Source organism: Euprymna scolopes, chromosome 32 (assembly GCF_053919585.1).
Source record: "Euprymna scolopes isolate OS-2025 chromosome 32, ASM5391958v1, whole genome shotgun sequence".
Classification (NCBI taxonomy): Eukaryota; Metazoa; Mollusca; class Cephalopoda; order Sepiida; family Sepiolidae; genus Euprymna; species Euprymna scolopes.
In genome coordinates, this window is record NC_136513.1 from 88179968 (window position 1) to 88199662 (window position 19695).

General features: G+C 34.3%; 1 protein-coding gene and 1 long non-coding RNA gene across 2 annotated transcripts; both read right to left on the bottom strand.

Annotated features, from left to right (window-relative positions):
* Window positions 1-1501: 1501 nt before the first annotated feature.
* On the bottom strand, window positions 1502-7368 carry LOC145256469 (uncharacterized). Its single transcript, XM_080115406.1, has one exon. The coding sequence runs from the start codon at window positions 7278-7280 to the stop codon at window positions 2448-2450; it is 4833 nt and encodes a 1610-aa protein (XP_079971532.1). The 5' UTR covers window positions 7281-7368; the 3' UTR covers window positions 1502-2447.
* Window positions 7369-8669: 1301 nt separating this feature from the next.
* LOC145256470 (uncharacterized) lies at window positions 8670-19476 on the bottom strand. Its single transcript, XR_013863995.1, has 2 exons — window positions 19376-19476; window positions 8670-9666 (listed from the first exon to the last, which is right to left on the bottom strand). It is a non-coding gene; the product is annotated as an uncharacterized LOC145256470 (long non-coding RNA).
* Between the last annotated feature and the right edge of the window lie 219 nt (window positions 19477-19695).

The window sequence follows — 19695 nt, forward strand, 5'->3', positions numbered from 1 at the left end:
TTCCTGGCAAAGCAAGAAAATACAATAAGACCTATGTTTATTTTTACTAGCAGTTCAGCCCGGCGTTGCTTGGACTCTATTTACTGTTCATAACTTTATGTGCATATGCATATATATATTAAAAAGTTTGACTCATGTCCAGGTAACCTACATCTAAAATGTCACGTGTTTAGATTGAAAATTGGCAGAGGAGTTTGGTAGAGTCTGCAAAAGTCAACTCTTTCAACTTTTACCTCTTGGCAGACAAATTTTCGCCCAAAAACTGATTAAAAAGCTTGCTGCATGTTTGAATATCCTGTACGTAAAATTTAAAATGTTTAGACCCAAAATTGGCTGAATAGTTTGCTAGAGACTGCAAAAGTCAAATCTTTTGCAGTTTGACCCCTTGGCAGCCAAATTTTCAGCAAAAAAAAAAAAAAAAAAACACGAGTAAAAAGCTTGCCCTATGTCTGAATACACTTTATGTAAAATTTCAAATATTTAGACCAAAAATTGGCTGAGTAATTTGGTAGAGACCGCAGAGATAAAAATTTTTTAACTTTGACCCCAATTTTGATCCCTTTACATTTATTGTTTTGGGCTCAAATCAAATTAAAAAGTTTGATCCATGTCCAAGTAATCTACATCTAAAATTTCAAGTGTTTAGACCCAAAATTGGTGGAGGAGTTTGGTAGAGTTTTCAATGGCCAAATCATTGAACTTTGACCCCTTGACAGCCAAATTTCTGGCCGAAAACCGATTAAAATTTTTTTCGCAGATCTCACTACCCCTTATGTCAAATCTCGAGTCTGTAGACTGAAAATTGACAGAGTAGTTTGGTAGGGAAATATACACACACAGACAGACAATTTCACTTTTATACAGATAAGAACGTCTACGCAATCTTCTATGTGATCATTTTTGTTCTAAGTTTTATTTATTTTACTCATTTCAGCTCAGTACGGAATTACAATGAAGTGTTTTTACATCAAATACAATTTTCAGTTGCGACTTATAGTAAAGAAACATTAAAAAAATGTGAGAGATGATGATAGTTAAGTGATTAACGACACAGACTGACGACCTGGATGTTCCAAGTTCAAATTCAGTTCTGTTAAACAAAAATCGCTATCACTTATAATATTGGCAACCTTCACGTAGTCCTTCCCGTAAATACATGATTTCTTTCTAAAAAGAATTGACTAGAAAAATACCGGGGAAACCAATGCCAACAATAGAATTTTCGGATTCATACAATGATGATGATGATGATGTCCCAAAATTATACAGATTCTGTTCATTGTGAACACAATTTTAAGTTCGTATAATCCCCATGCGATAGTCGGAATGAAATACCCCACAAGTTAAAACAACCAATAAACTTGATTATATACAAGTCTACAAGGTAAGCTGTTTCTTTCAAATAACAATGACTCAATAACTTCTGTTGGTCGCCTGCATCATAGCGAGTTTCTGCTACTGTTCCGGTAGCAAATATTGTTTGTTTGAGTTCATTGCAGGTTTGGGTTCCTTGGAAACTCAATTATAAGTTAGTATAATTTCCGTACAATGGTCAGAATAAAATGCCTCACAAGTGGAAACAGCCGATAAACACAAACATATAAAAGCCTATAAGATAAGCTGTTTTATCCAAACATTATCTACTGTGGGTGGTTTGCTTCATAGCGAGTTGCTGTAATTGTTCCAGTAGCAAATACTCCATTTTTGGGTTTGTATTGCTGTACACATAGATTCGAAAAAGTTGTCAAAAAACAAATATATAACAAATAAATGTTATCGAAGGCAAGATAAGTTACTTTTCTACCAAACTGGATATATTTTTCGGGTTTTTATTTAATGTAACATGTTTATTCAGCTCGAAAAACAGTGTTAACCGATATATTGGAAAATTTTAAATGGCGCCCGACTCTCTGCTGAACATGCTAAGTTTGAGAAAATGAGTTAAAAATATACAAAATACCGTTAGAAACTCTGACATAGGCTGACATATATTCGGTGGGTTTTTAACAGTATTTTGTATAGTTTTTTATTTTTAACTCATTTTCCCAAACTTACCGTGTTCAACAGAGAGTTTGGCGCTATTTTAAATTTTCCAATTCATCGGTAAACACTATATGTTTTCCGAGCTGAATAAACAGGTTACATTAAATAAAAACACTAAAAATTATCCAGTTAGGTAGAAAAGTAACTTATCTTGCCTTTGATAACATTTATTTGTTATATATTTGTTTTTTGACAACTTTTTCGAATCTTTGTGTACAGTAATGCAAACCTCGATTTTTAAGTTGTAAAATTTCTGTATGACAATCAGAAACAGCCGATAAACACAAATATATACAAGCTTATAAGAGAAGCTATTTCTCCTAAGCATCATCTTCTGAAGATTGCTCGCTTCATAGCAAGTTACTGTAACAGTTCCAGTAGCAAATACTATTGCGAACTTGATTTTAGGTTAGTATAATTTCTGTACGATGCGTATTTTGATGCCGGGTGAGATCGCCCTTTAACGTGAATGCCTTTTCACAGAACGAACACTTATAAGGCCTTTCTCCAGTATGAGTTCGAATGTGCCTGTTGAGATCCCCACGTAAGGAGAATGCTTTCGTGCAGTAAGTGCAGGCAAAAGGTTTCTCCCCAGTATGAGTTCGTATATGCTGCGTCAAATGACACGATTGCGCAAACGATTTATCGCAGTACTGACATGCAAACGTCTTCCCCGGACTCTTACTATGTGTCATGAGATGTGCGCTAAGACGACTTGAATGCAAGAACGTCTTCTTGCAAATCGGACATTGCAGTGGACGGGGACCCGTGTGCATCTTGATGTGGTTTACAAAGTCCTTGTAGTTCAGAATCTCCCGGCGACAATACTTGCACATGAACGGCTTCGTCCGTCGATGAATGGTCATATGCTTCATCAGCTGTGAGTTCTGACTGAACACTTTGTCGCAATACTTACATGGAAACTGTTTTGCATTCTGAACAGACTCCAGAGAAAGTAGCTGGTTCCGAGCCGGCAAGTTCCCAGGATTTTTTTCAGGCAGAGTCCGACTTCCAAAGTGGGTAATTAAATGAGTAACCAAATTGACCCGCTCAAAGAACGATTCATTGCAAATGTTGCAGACGTGCGGTGCAGATGAACTAGCTTTGGGGTCGCTCGAAGAGGCTTTCTCCTGAGAAGTCTCTTTAGGAGTGCAAAGACTTACCGAAGAGTCTTTAATTTCTGACGAGTTTGTCAGATCAATTTGCAAATATTCATCTTTACACCTGTCAGTGAGGAAGCTGGAATTTATATTGTCGAGGTTTATGGTGTCGTCGGGCGTTTGGAAAGATTTTTGTAAACTGTGAGAGGCTGACAAAGTATTTACGTTTATTGTGTGAGTTTTTGCATGGTCCACAAGTTCTCGCTTTCTAGAGAATTTCATCAAACAGAGGCGGCATTCGAACTGCGACTCTTGGGTGATGTGTGACTGTGCATGCGATAAATACTCATCGTGTTGTGTAAAGGTTTCCGTACAGTAAGGACACTGGTATAATTCAAGCTGAGTAGTCTGATCGAGCGCTAATTCGGTATTTACGTTCAGTGCAGTTTTAGAATCTTCGTGACTTCGTAAGTGAATCCCAAGATATTTTACTGAACTGAATTTCTTGCTGCAAAAGCTGCAATTGAACAAATCCGTCTCACAAGCTGTAAAGAATGGATCGCTTGGCTTTTCCTTCAGCGCGTTGTCGTTGCTATCGGACTTCTTGAAGTTCTCCTGAAGATGCTCCAAGTAGATAAGCGGGTTCGGTTCCGAATCCGTTTCTTGCATGTGCTGCAGAAGGTGCATTGTAAGAGCGCTTGCATGTGCAAACTCCGAGTGGCAGATGGTGCATGTGAACTGTTTCTCTTCAGAGTGTGCAGAAATGTGCAGAATCAGTTTGTCGAGCGTGTATTCGTTGGTGCAAAATTCGCAGGTGTACAGTCTGCAGCTATTCAAATCCTCCGACGAAAGCCGTGATACAATCAACGTGTGGCTATTGATCTTATCCAACAACTCACTGCTACTAGCCGGAACATGAGTCAACTGAAAATCAGCACTGGGGGCCAGGACAGACGATAAGCTATCAGCCTTGGAAGTAATAGCATTCACCTCATACGCAATTTCAGAACGAGATAGAATACTTTCTTCAGAAGTTAATGGTATGCTTATTTGCTCAAGGGTTTTCATAGATTGTTGTGCGCAACTCGACAGGCTATCGCCTTTAGACGACAGATCAGATTTTTCTATTAAATCTCCGACAGCAGTGAGCTGCAGAGATGGGAACTCACTAAGTATTTTTGGACAATTTGAACCCCTTTCTTCCTGAGTTTCACCATTCTCCACCAAAGTGTGACTGACCTCGGAGAAGTCGACGCAAAAATTGGCAGCGTTTTCCCAGCTGTTAGTCATCTGGCAATCAAGAGGATCTTTTTCGAGAATTATTTTACCGTTTTTCGAAGTCTCTCCCAAAATGTCCTTTCCGTCAACGCCAAGAAGTTTATCCACTTCATGTGGTTGCGAGAGATCTTGGTCGGACTCCGATACGAAATGTGTTTGGATGGCTCTATCACTCTCGGAAGATCTTGGCGAAGAAAAAAGCGACGTTTCCAGATTTGAACCCTTTGTGAGGCTTAAGCTACAGTTAGCAGTCTCCAGCGCAGTATTCGAATCAAAATAGGTATTTGGAGTTTTTGAAGAATCCTCCTGATGGGTCGTTTTCTTGGTTTCACTGCTAGTTCCAACTAATTCCGTAGACCTGGTGCAGTACTCATTAAGAATACGCATCAACTCTTTATTTTTTTGGATGCTTTCTGTGAGACTGTCTGCTGCTGAGGAACTCAGGTTTGGATTATCCGATCGAGCGGGGGATTTTCCGTCTTTACCGAGAGGTTTCCACGACCCAAACGAATCAAACGATTCTGATGGTTTCTTGGAGGACACATCAATGGAAGAAGAATCTTTCTGCGAAGATCTAGCCAATCCACCAAATCTAGCAAAATAGGAATCTGCCAATTCAGACTCCAGGCCATCATTATTCGTGGTTCTAGTATCAGTGTAAGATCGGTTACTTACAGAGCGAACAGTGCCAGAACTCGGAAGTTTATATTCGCTTAATATCTCTATGTCACAGTTACTAGAGGCATTTTCTTTTTCGAATAAATCGTTATTCTCTCTGGGACAAGCCTTTTTCGGTTCACTGTTTGATGACGGAATTTCATCGGAATGATCATGCTCGAAGCAACCAAGTCTAGGAGTCTTATCTTCTTTCGTCAAGTTTGGTTTGTTTATACTTAGCAGCGAGAATGTCTTATAATCAATATTCAATGATAATTCGTTACACCTCTCACAGTAGAAAACCCACTGACCTGACTTCGTCTTACAATGGATAGCGATGTGCTTAACATCGGCCATCTCTATATTATCACGGATAAACTCTCTCTTTTTATCGTCAATATGATTTTCCGTTTGTACGCCAATATTTTTGCATATACGTTCTGATTCAGATTGCACAAACAAAAAAGAAGGATTGATTTTGCGTTCGGAAGTATTTACAGAACTGTCAACGTTAGTTTTTTTGGCTTTTTTACACTGAACTGCATCTTTTGCAAGCGAGTCCCTGCCCACATTGGCATTCAGCTGATGCGGCTTTTTCACAGGCTCCCGTTTTTGTGAGGATGCAACGATGCTCCGCGGAATATTCCTGCGGTACCGGATAAATTTCTTAGATATCCCTGACGTAATTTCTCCAGGTTGGGGTTTCTCTGGCAATGAGACCAATCTGCTGTTGACCGTCTTTTTTGTTTTCTCTCGGTGTTCGCTTCTTGAAGTTTGGAGCATAGGCCTGCCTGTGCCGAGAATAAGATTCTGCGTTTCAAAAAGTTTGGTCTTTTTCAATAAATCTTGAAACCCTTCACGTTTGTTTTGGTCAAGGTCTGCGTGACTTGATAATTGCTTGCTATTTATAACCCGTCCGGATTTAACAAAGCTTGTTCCAGAGTTTGGGTTATGAACTACAGCACCGATTTCGGATAATCCAGAAATGACTGCATTTTCCTGAGTCTGGCTTTTTGGGCTGGAACGCTGGAAGCCATCATTTAGCGGCAAGTTGATGATGCCCGATTCTTTGTTCAGACTGTCAGTATTTACTTTCTCATTTCCAACAGAAGAACTGTCTGGCTCTCGGACAACTCTGTAACCAGAGGCATGGTTACGCAGGTGCTTTACCAGGTGTCCCAAGTGCGGGAAAGTATCAGAGCAGTATTTACACTTGAAGCAGTTGTCCTCACTGTGTGCATTCTTACTGTGCATTGACAAGGTGCCAAGGCTGGAGAAGCGCTTCTCGCATTTGTTGCACTTGAAGTTCTTCTCGCTGACGAGGTGAGTCCGTATGTGACGGGTCAGATCTCCCCTTAGGGTGAACGCTTTCGGACACTGGGGGCAGTGAAAGGGTTTCTCGCCTGTGTGTATACGAATGTGCCGATTAAGATCGCCGCGGAGGGAAAAGGCTTTCTGGCAAAGGTCACATTTAAACGGACGCTCACCCGTATGCGTTCGGATGTGTTGTGTAAGGTGACACGCCTGAGAGAACATCTTGCTGCAATATTCGCACTTGAACTGCTTTTCTGCTTTCGATAGAGACAATGAAGACGTCGGTGAAGTTGAGCTCAGTAGAGTTTTGGGCGGTCCTGTCTTAGAAGTCGTAAAGCTAGGACTGTTCCCGACATCAGCAGTTACGCTCATCGTCTCCACCATGTGTCCAGAATCTCTTTCTTCGTTCTCTGTATCGTTATCAGGAAGTGCCGAGCTTTCGGCGACTTGGTGGGTTTCTTCAGAAATGCTTGGAGCTGGTTGGTCAGGAATGATGTTACTCAGATCTGGCAAAGATGCAACATTGTCGACGGAACCTGGCTGGCTGAGTATTGGCATATGAATCATTGGAATTTGTTCGGCAGTCAGAGATTCTTGAGTAGGTGGCAAGTCGATAGGATTTGCGTTTAGATGAAGATCTGCATCACTTGGAGACGTAAGTAGAATTGTTTTCATCGAACCAATTTCAGAATTAAGAAGAAGAAAGGAATCGCCATCTCCAGCATCTTCGTCGCAGAGTTTATCTTTAACCAACGCTTGTTTCGGAAATGAATCCGAAATAAGAGATTGGGAAGGAGAAGAAAAATGAGTTTCCAAGATGGATTCTGGCGCCGTTTCATCAACCGCAGATACAAGAAGCAACGGACCATCACTCTGATCAAAATTCATTTTGATAAAAATTGTAAAAAAAAAAAAAAAAAAAAAAGTTAAAAATATTTAGATTTTTTTTTCCTGTTTTACGTACACAATTATCAATGATCCACTCTCAAAAGATTGAACAGATTAGTTCTTTGAAATGCAACTCGAGAACATCCATATCTTTCTGTCCCATGTACATTTAGCGTAGACATCATTGGATCAAATACAAATCTAATGAACAAATAAAAGGAACAGCAAGTCGTTCAGATCCGGGATGCCTGCGGACCAGCTTGCTAATAAACAACGTATATGCTGCGTTAGCTCTTCTCTCGGGGTAAACACTTTACAGCACATACGATTAACCATCAAAAATGAAATACAAGTGTCGATTATCAGATAGCATTTGTGTGATTTGTTCAAAGTGGATTTTGGAGAACTAAATTCACTCGCTCTCCTCAAGGAAAATTATAAATATTACAAATGTCAGGTGTTCCGTGTACCAAAAATCAACTTTGTCCTAAGTGTTATTTGTGTGCATCTATCTATCTATATATATATAAGCATAATTCTTTATGCAAGAATAGAGCACTTTGGGTTGCTGAAGATGTTTATTATAAGCATTTACGTTGCACACACTTGGAGTAAGACTGTCTTGATAATGCAACAATGAAGACATCCGCCTGCTCTGAAAAGAAATAACGTTTCATCAAACTCAGCTTGAAGTACTTGTCCGCAAGGAGCCGTGCTGTCGTGGATAAAGTACCTGGTAAAATTCAGCTGTAAAGTTACACGCTAATGGCGGTTGAAAGTCCAATCTTCAATTTAGGTGACATTCCAAATACGATTGCCAGAGCATGCTACCCCTGTGGATTCGAAATTCATTTCAGAGTTTGACAAAAAGATTCCAGAGTTCGACAAGATGCACCAGAAGAAGGTCAAAGGTCACATCAACCAAAACGTTGTGAAAATAACACTCAAAATGAGAACAGTAGTCTGACGAATTCAGATAATAATGGGTTTGTTTGTCTACCCACACTGAAGAACTATAATATAGCAAAATAGTCTGTGGATGGCTCATATATATGTGTGTGTGTGTGTGTGTGTGTGTGTATTTTTAGTGTTATTTTTGTGTTGTGGTTAAAATATACATAACATTTTTTAAAACTCTAAAATTGCGTATAAATGTGCTGACTTTGTTTAGAATATGCATATATCTTGTTTGATAAATTATATTGAAATATATATATATATATATATATATATATAGATAGATAGATATGTATATTATTGTATTCCTGAAATCAAAATGGCTGACTTGTAAACAAGCAGGTAGAAGGTATAACCGCTGATTGTTCAGCTTTTGTACCGCAAGTTATGTGTACGGGAAACTATATTTTTCCTGTTTTCTTCTTCTGAAGATTTCTTTTTTGAGTGTAATATTTAAACGGTGTTCGATTGTATAGTTTTCGAAAGATGAAATTGGTGTTGATATAAAAAGTTTTACTTGACACAATTGATTAGTTTAGTCAGAATTAAAGTCAACTTAGGTATACACAAATAAAACTTATACCAATAAATGTTTTTTTTTATATTGTCTCACACGCACACATATGTATTAATGATGGGACGATTTCAAGATATTTTTTTTCTGATTCCAATACAATTACCGATTTCAATACAATTACAATTCATTCAAAGTGTCTAATATTTAGCTAGAGAGTTGGGTTTTTTTTTTCATTTGTTTGTTTATTTTCAGATTACCATTAAAAAAAAAAAAAAACTATGCGAACATATTTTTGCAAATGGAAAAATACACTTTTTTTGCGAACAGAAAAATCCAATTTTTTCCGATACTAATACCAATTCCAATAGCCTAAAAGATTCTGATTTTCCTGATTCTGATTGATTGTCCCAACACTAATATGTATATAATACTTGTCAAACTATTTCCTGATGTCATGTTCAGCCAAAAAACAAATTTGTTGATCTAGTCTTTATAAAATCACCCGTACATACATAGTGCGACTATTTTTTAGTATTGTAGAAAGCAGGTCATATGCATGTTTCTGGAGATGGCTTATCGTAGCAAAAGAAAAAAAATTACAAAGCTTTCTTCGTAAAAGCTTTCTTGCAATTAAGAAGAGATTGCAGTTCTTATTTGGCTTTCATGTTGATTGTAAATAAGACCAAAGTCAATCAAAGGTGGACACGAATCCGTTTTCTATCCGACCGATTCTACATCCAGAAGGCTTGTTGGCATTAAAGGCATCATCGATAATGTAATCCAATCCATTGCTCTGTGAGCAAAATTGTAGAAAAAACACGCACGTTACACAAGCAATCAAAGATGTTGAAGAATTTTCACCAAAAAATCTGGTTATCCATGCTTTTTTATTGATGGATTCAGGAGATTAACCTGAAAGGAAAAAAAAAACAAAAAAACTTTATGATTCTATGTAAAACAATGAACATAAATGCAAAATACTATTTAAATACTGACAATAAAAAAAACATTTTAATTAAAATAAGTTTGACGATTTTTTTTTTTTTTTTTTGCTTCTACAGAATTGGGACGAGATTTTGTAGTCGATAAATGGAGTTTTTAAATAAAAACAAAAAAATGGTTTCAACTGATTTTTTAATCAATTCTAATAGCATTACAAGCATATGCTGTATTTTCATGGACATCGGCAATATTACATACCTAATGTGCTTCAACAAGTCATATCTTTTTTATTTGTTGGTCAATTTTTTAAAAGAATTACATTGATGAAAAAAGAATAGGATAAGCATTCCAATGATGTTAAATTATTTTTCTTTTATGCGTTCAATATTTTTATGATTTAAGTTAAAAATGAAAAACGGTAAACAATTACGACAGTAAAAAGGGAAACAGTTTTTTCAATGTTTTCATTTTATACGTTACGTTTGGATACATATGTGCGGGGTTAAATTTGATTGGATATGGCTGAAATTTTACAGGCTATATAAACAGTCCATTTCTATTGGTGTTTGATTTTTATTTTTACGACCACAGGAAGCAAAGTTACGACCGAGCAAAGTTGATGAAGAATAGTTGAAAATTGATAAGAAAAATCGGTATATATCATCCACTTTCATATAGATAATAGTTTCAGAATTATTTTCATGTATAATATGTAAATATTTGATAATTGTTAATTGTGCAGAAATTTCTTTAAAATGTTATCTTTTATAGAAATTCACATCGCTTAAAGGAAAACGATGACAGCAATGGTTAGCTATGTGCTAACCTTCGCTGTCAGCGTATTAACGAGTTTGTATTCTCTCAAAACGAAAGCAGAAAAAAAGTTTCATTTTTTTATTCTGGGTTTTTCAATGTAAAAAAATTAAGTTTTTCAGATTTGATTTCCAAACAATACTATTTTGTCGTTTTGTACACATGTAGTACACATGTAGTAAACGCGTTAAAAAAAACAACAAAATGTACTAAGTACATGCATTTGGTTTTTAGTGATAAAAAAAACAAACAAACAAATATATAACAAATAAAAAGGTACTTGTGCACTTATGCTACCATGCTGAAATGATAACGTTATTTAGAAACCCATTCTTAACATAGGGAAGGAAGGGTGTTTTGTTAACTATTCTGTACTTTCACCTAACAATTAAATAAAAGATATCGTGAAACTTGAATTTATTTTTAACTCATTGTCAAGACTATTTTTTCGAATCTGTAAAACAAACCTGTTCTTTTTTAACTGAGGATAATACGAATAATTAGGCGGTTCGATAAAGAATTTCATTGTGATGCATTTTGTAAATTTTTACCTTGTTTCCACCTTAACATTTTTCTTTAAAATGACTACCTTTTAAAGTTTTTCGGGTATGCTGAAAACGAATATCGAATTTAAATTTTTCGCAAATAAGTAGCTTTCCGGATATTAAGCAATGTCATTTCTTATGTTATCGTTGGTGGCCATCTTGGTACGTGTGTTTGTGCATAGTTTCTCGGGGTTAGGTTTGCGCGCACAAGCGTACCAAGATGGCCACCAGCGATAACATAAGAAATGACATTGCTTAATATCCAAAAAATTACTTATTTGCAGAAAATTTAAAATGCGATATTCATTTTCAGCATACCCTAAAACCTCAAAAAAGTAATCATTTTAAATGTTAAAGTGGAAACAAGGTAAAAAAATATTGTTTTATTTCTTTGTTTACATAGTTGAATTTTCAGTAAAACAACAGAATAGAAATCACAAAAATTGTCATCACCTGGTGAATATATAGTTGTTGCTTATCAGGATTCCTGATACTGTGAAAGCTACATCAAGGATTCACATAGAGTACGATTTATGGTTGCATCTCAGAAAATAGGGGTATATTTTGGGCCAGATAGAGAAGATTTACAAAACTGAAAATTGGACTGGTCCCAAAATGCCTAAGTTCTGGTCGACTATGGGAATTTCCATCTTTTACAGAAATTCAAAATCTACATGAAAAATTTTCTTTGATTTATTTCCGAGATTAATTCATATCTACTCAATTTTTTTTTTTTTTTTCTTTGAGGAGAGTAGTAAATACTGGCCACAAATGCTCTTTAGGCATTCAATGGCTACACCACAGATTAAGCTCTCCTTTGGTGAGGAGGCAGGAAAATGCCTGCTATCAATAAAGCTATATTTAAATATCACTATAATACTTAGTTTTGTTCATGAAGAGACGCCCACTGTATGATACCTTGCACCAATTTAAAAAAAATTGAAATTTCTACATCTGAATTTATAATTCATGGCTTATGGTAAAGAAAGACATCAAATTTGACTGCATAATCAGAAAGTGCACACAATTTTACATAAGAATGCAAAGTTTCATGAGAATAGCTTGGAAAATAAATAAATGGTGGCGAAGTTACCGAATTTCTTGAAATGTTGAGGTCCGTAATTTAGCCCACTTTTTCTAAAGAAAAATGTCCAAGGAAAAGCATAAATTTTGGCACTTAAAATTCTCATAACTTTTGAACTACTGATGGTATTTGCATAATTCAAACGGTTTTAAGCATCTTTTACATAGCTCTTTTCATGCAAGTTGATCCAATAACAATTATCTAAAAAGAAAAAATAAACTAAGTAATGCTAATTCTAATAAGTCACAATGGTAGCTTCCAAATTCAGTAAAAATTACCTGAATATTACTGAATTATTAAAAAAAACAACTTTGTGTTAGCAGGTGAAAAATTGCTCCCATCTTGTTTAAATCAAAACGGAAAATTACCTCCCTTTTGAACTCTCCTGTGCCTTACGATCGTTTTTATTAAATTCTATTTTTTATTTTCTTTAATAAAAATTTTTTACCTTATCGATTTTCATAATTTTTGGATATAATCATCTTAAAAATACAAGGAATAAGTAGATACTATTGTTTTCATGTGAAATTCAGTTTTTCGATTTCCGAAATTTCGTCCTAATAGTGTAGAAGTGCCTTTCTTTTTGTGGGCTGTTATCCTCATCTTCGTAGTTTAATGAAGAATCTGAAATTCAAGAAGCATGGGCTTGGGAGGCGGCAATTGTATTCTTTGCAAAACTAAACAGATTGGACGGACGGAAAGAGAGTTGAAGAGGGCTTTCTTACCAACAGAACTGCAAGTGACAGTAATTGATTGAACTCCTTGATGACGATGGAGAATTTTGAGAGTGGTCAAAGACTCATCCTGTCAAAATCTTGCTACACAATCTAGAAAGTTCTGCACTGAATGTGGTCGTACTGACCATACCATATGTTCACAGTCGGTTGTTTGTGTTAGGATTATCAATTCGAGCGATTTTAACTGCAATCATATTTTTAATGCTATAAAAGTTGTAGGAGTTGTCTCCCTTTCGATATCTGTTTATTTTTCGGTACTTTATGTCCCATTACACACTTTTTTTAAAGTGTCATTTTGTACTTAGGGCAATGTTTGTAGCCAAATATCCCAAAATTCCCATAGTATTCCACAGGTTTGACAGCTGGAGAACTTTCTCTGATAGGTATACTAACAGATGAATAATACATTTTCATGGAATACTTGAGGTGCTTAAAAAAAAAAAAAAAAAAAAAAAAAAAAAAATCGCCTTTTCATGTTTCTCAGAGGCGTAAAAAAGGTGACACCAGAGGTATTCCAAGTAAATTTCCATTTTTCTCACCTTTTCCAGGGTTTGACTGCTATGTGCAACAAAGATAACTACGAAAAAGTTTTGGTGTCGTGAGAAAATGTATGACAAAGTTTATATTTTTTTCAGTTTTTGGAATTTTTTGCTTTGGGTCTAAAAGTAGAATTGGCCATGTATCCTCAAACCGCTCAAAATTAGGCAAAATCCTTTTGGAAATTTCTTTTCGGGGTTATTACTCACAATAAATGTGATTTTGGGCAAAATCTGAGGGGATGGCTTCTCTGCTCCGTCTGGTTCTTACAAAAAGTGGCTTTTAAGAAAAAAAAAAATTTTTTAAATACATATATACACAGACACACACACGCATTTTGGCCTTTATATATATATATATAGAAGACTAGCGGGGGTGCCCGGCATTGTCTGGGTGTTTGTAGGTGTGTGTTGAGAAAAAATAAAAGTTTTAGTAGGCAGATAGGTTCGAACCTGAACCCTTGACGCAAAGGTGGAAAAAAAGTGTGAAAAAACCTAACATCTTACTGCTCGACCACGACGGGACAGGAAGTGAAAAGCGTTCTAATTTAACGATTAAAACGATAAGTGACATGTGCGTAAATTTAATGAGGCCAACCATCACAATGATAGGGGAATGAAATCCCGCACTTAACTTTGGCTGCGAGGCAGGTTTTTTTTCGGTTTTGTTTCCCCAATGTGTCGAACCAGCTCCCCATAAAAAGGGCAGTGTCCAAATGAATAGCAATTGTCTGATATGAGGGGGTTTTACCCACATTGATCAAAAGTTAATTGCTTTCTGGACATCCTTGGCGGGAGAGCCAGGGAACTGCCTTCGCTTCGATTACTTTCACTTTATACGAAAAAGCCGAACAAACGCACGCGAAGAAGGAATAGCGCAAATTTTATAAAAGTCAATCAAAACAAATCTAGGCACGACGAGGAGTTTCCCTCATATTGTTCAAACGCCCATTACTTTCTGGACGTTCCCGGCACAAAGGCCGGGCACAACACCTTCGCTTCAGATCAGTTTTGCTTGTATTTGTATACGAAAAAGACGAACAAACACACGAAATAGCAAGAATTTTATAAAAGTTGACATAAATAAATCTAGACACGACGCGCATTCACAAATCGTACATATTATCTAGGGAGTATACAAAATTATATTATCTTGGACATACAAAAATGCGCGCACCACATTTGCCTTATCTATATATATATATATATATATATATATATATATATATAGACAGACTAGTGGGGGTGCCTGGCATTGCGTGGGTGTTTGGAGGTTTATGTGGGGGGCGGGGTAGATCAAAACAAAATGGAAACTAATATGCGAAGTAATAACTCTGTTTAAATATAAAAAAAAAAAACGATGTTAAACTTGCTAAAAACAATCGCAAAAACACAAAAACAAAAAAGAAACAGCAAAAGAAATTTTGGAAGGGAAGTAGGCTTGAACGCGAAGGCTTGAGGGTTATAGTCTGATGACTTAGCATGACGCCACGAAGGCAGGGACTTGAGAACAGCCGAAAATAAACGTTTAAAAATGCAGGTGGTTGAATGTCAACATATGGTTTTCTAGGTCAAATATCACACCGTAGTAGTAGTAGTAGTAGTAGTAGAGAAACCGAATTCACGGCGCGAATTTTGTAAGATAAAAGTAGGCACCGCCAAAAATGGCCGCAAAATCAAGTTGTTGTTGTTTTTTAAAACGAAATTACATTTATTAAAATCCATTATTTCTGAGTAACTTTTTTTTTTCCAGAAAGATAAAACCCTGAATTTGATCATATAGAAAACAGAATAATGTAAAACTTTTTCTGCTATTTTTAATTCAATTTTAAATGTTAAATTTTCCCAAAAAGTTAACAATTGACATTTTTTGTCTTGCACAAAAAACGTACTTAAATATTTAAAAAAAAAGGGTTTTTGAAATAATTAATTAATTTATTTATTGTCTAACTAAGATTTAGGATGATTTTCTAAGAGAATATGCAAAAATATTATAATATAAGTACCTGAATTTCAAATAATTCCACTTATTCATATAGGTAACCAGATATTTCGCATTGACGTAGAGTTCAGATCGACTCTGTTTACGTTTTCGTTTGATAAACAGCAAACTATGGAAGACCAAACAGGCCAAAAAAACTTATTTTTCAGTGACGAAAATTTCAATGTATTATTAAGCTGAGGCTGGCCAGTACCAGATGGGTGACCATTTGTATGCGTTTGGTTTTTAATGTGTATGTGTGTGGGGGCCAGGCTCCCCAAAATGGGGGGGGGGGGGCAATTTAAAGCAGAATAAAAAAAAATTATTTCAGCGCGTTTGGTCCACCGTAGTCGAAAGGCGGCAAACGTTTTCAAACGGGATCGAAAAAAATGATGCTATTTTTAACACAAAGGGCACAATATTTATCGAATTTTTTTTTTTGGTATCGATTATTCAAAGCATGCCCTGTTTAATAATGGCCATGCATTATTCGGCTCGCTAAAAAAAAATTGTTAATTTATTTATCAAAAATTTTAAAATAGCTTTTTTCGTATAAATATTAAAAAAAAATTTTTTTTGTTTTGCTTAACTTAAATTGATTATTTTACTTAACATATTCACCGAATTTCACACTTCAAAACTCAAAAGCGGGATAATTAAACACAATCGAAGTTCTGATATTCAGACGTCAAAATAAGGTATGCCAACAATTTTTTTTTTTTTTTTTTTTTTAATCTATAATTCTGTCCCTTACAACAACACAATATGTTAATTTCAGTTTCAGATGATTATTTTAAGCATATTTGTTCCCACTTCAAAACAAGGGGGGGTTTTGTAAGCAAAAAAAAATATATATATAAATATCGTTTATGAAAAATAAGTACACTGTTATAAAGTTCATTCTTCTCTTAATAATCGCTGAAAATTTCGTATTGATCGGATAATTACCTGATTTTTGGTAGATTTTTAAAAAGACGGTCCGTCAAAAAGTACTTACCTGTCCCCCCCCCCCCCAGTTTTGGCGGTGCCTAGATAAAAGTCATTGAAATAAAAGATATTTACGACGTTGTTTCGTAAATCGTAGATTTTATAATCTAAGGAGTATATAAAAAATTCTAAGACAGAGTAATCCCCCGGAGAACTCCCGCGAAAAAAGCCTTTGCTGAACATACACAAAAAATGCACACACACACACACACACATTTGCCTTATATATATATATATATATATATATATATAGATAGATAGATAGATAGATTATTTATGACAAAATTATGTGATAAAATTTACAAAATTTTTTTAAATTATTTCAATATGAATATATTTTAAATATTTAAAAAATTATTTATAGAAATGTAAACTATGAAAGTTTAAATTACTTTTTTGAAATATTTCCATATGAATATATTTTAAATATTAAAAATCTTTTTATAGAAATGTAAAAAATAAAATTTTATTCATTTTTTTTATTGTTGTTTAATGATAAAACAGGAAGTGGTTCAATATGGTTTCGTTTTTCGTTTCATGCTTAGTGACTTCCGTCCATATTTAGGTAAACTGAATCCATTTCCTGCGTCTTAACTTTGTGTGCAGAATTTTTGGATATAACCTTATTATTAAGTTTGTTTGGTCATTAAATAATTAATTAACCCAAATTTTTATAAAACTAAGTCTAATTTGGTAAAATAATGTTTTATTGGCAGCCATCTTAAAGTCGAAAAGTTCAAGATAACCTATATTATCCACGTCCAGGCACAGATAAAGAGTGGGGAAAACCATTGACAAGTGTCCTATGTATTTCTAACTGCACGCGGGTGTGTCAGAAATTTCGTGAAAAATACTGAATAATTCCACTCCATCTTTCCAAGCTTATAACTCCTCAAAAAATGTAATTCAAGCCCTAATTTTTTTTTTTTTCAATTAAAGGAGCAAGGACCAAGGTTTCATTAAAAAAAAACAAAAACAAACGCCGTGTTTTTTTTTTAAAAAAAAGGTTTTAAACTTCGGACTTTACAGGTAAATTTCTTAAAAAAAAAAAAGACACTACTTTTTTGTTGTTTTAAATTTGAATATATTATTTATTGATCATTTATCTTCAATTTGTGATATATAACACTTTGGTGAGTAAATTAATTATTTACTTTTTAATAGACATTTCAAAATGGGAGGCGTGAAATCATTCGACCCCGTCTTTCCAAGTTTATAACTACTCGAAAAATGTAAATCAAGCCCTAATTTTTTTTTTTTTCAATTAAAGGAGCAAGAACCAAGGTTTCATTTAAAAAAAAAATAACAAAAGAAAAAACAAACAACGTGTTTTTTTTTTTTTTTTTTAAAAAAGGTTTTAAACTTCGAACTTTACAGGTAAATTTCTAAAAAACACTACTTTTTTTCTTTTAATTTGAATATATTATTTATTGATCTTTTATCTTCAATTTGTGATATATAAAACTTTGGTGAGTAAATTAATTATTTACTTTTTAATAGACACTTGAAAATAGGGGGGCGTGAATTAAAAAAAACGTTTGTCTAAAATATCATATTCGGTTTATTGGAAAGAGCATAAGATTTCGTATTGACACTGAAAAATATCACAAAAATTGAATCAAAAGAAAAATTTTGATAGATTTTTAAAGTTTAAAAATTGAAAAATACTGAGCTCATAAAATTCAATTAATTTCATTAGTTTTTTTAAAAAATAAAAAATATTTCTATTACTTTTAAAACAACTTTATTAGTTTATTTTGGAAGTATAATCCATAAAGAAAATAAACAACCCACTTTTAACAGAGAAATTACCAGTTTTTTATATTTTATTCGCATTTTCGTGTTAGGGGTGTCAAAAATTCCTACAAAAATTCTGATACACCTAGCAATGTAATTCTTAATGTTATAAGTGGTGGCCATTGTTGTGCACGCGCGTGCCACCAGTCCACCACTTATAACAAAAAGAATTATATTGCTTAATATTCGGAAAACTACTTAATCGGAAAATTTAAATGCGATACTCGTTTTCAGCATACCAGCAAAGTTACATAGGTCGTCATTTTAAAGGAAAATGTTAAGGTAGAAACCAGGTAAAATTTTACAAATACGGACAAATGACACATTCGGTAAAGTATGTTTTCAGTATCGTGAAAACTAGTTGCCAGCCCCATTTGTAAACGCGATGCTCATTTTCAGCACACTCTAAAAATCTTAGAAAATAAGCTTTTTAAGGTAGGTTTTGTGTTGGTCTACCAGGCCACAATAACTCAGAATAGTTACAAAACACTCTCCCCTCCTCATGTTAAGAATGGCTTTTTAAATAATAACGTTATTAATTCAGCGATAAACAGATAACAATAAGTGCATAAGTATGGAAAATGTTATTTTTAAAACATAGCATGGTTCGTAAACTGCACAAGTACTTAGAAAAATATACAAAAACAATTTGGTTTAAAACTTACGGAAGTAAGCGGAAGTCGGGTTTGATGGTCTTTTTTTTACGATTATTTTTTTAATTTTTATAAATTTAATTTTTGTTTGTTGTTAAAAAAAAACAAAAGAAACGAAAACAATTTTGATGTGTTTTTGAATTTCTATTAAACATCCCTTTTTTTTTTTTTTTTTTTAGAATAAATTTAAAGATTTTTTTGTTCAGTTTTATTTTGTTTTCGTTTTTTCCTTCAATTAGTTCAAATTTTAAAACTATTTTTTAAAAGTATTTTTTAAACCCGGAAAAATAGTTTTAAAAAAATAGAAAGAATTGGAACTTCAGTTTAAAAAGAAAAAAAAAAGAAGCACAATAAACTCGAATCGAAAATATCGCGTCTATTTACTTTTGTTTAAGTGATTAAATACCCCCAAAAAATATTAAAACAAAACAAGAAACTCAAACCTTTTGTTGCTAAAAAGAAAACTATTATTTAAAACCTTAATTTACAAATTTAAAAAAAAAAATAGATTTAAATCAATTTTTTTAAACAAGAAATTAAATTTACCTCAAGTTTTTGTCATGAAATCAAGAAGAAAAAAAAGCCAAGAATGTTGTGTACTTAAATTTACGAACCGGTGTCAGTTAGAAGAGAGTCCCCTATCAAATTTGTTCCGGTCGCTTTGTCTCTTTCTTCTTTATTTTATCATCTTAAATTTTATTTTTATATATTTTTTTTTACTTGGGAAGTCATTACTTATCAAGGCTCATAAGCCACTCTAGGATAAGGGTTAAATGTTAGGTAGATGGTGAGACAACAAGATCAGTTACAGTGGAACTAGGGTAGGGCTAGAAAATCTAAGGGAACAACTCAATAGGAATTTATTC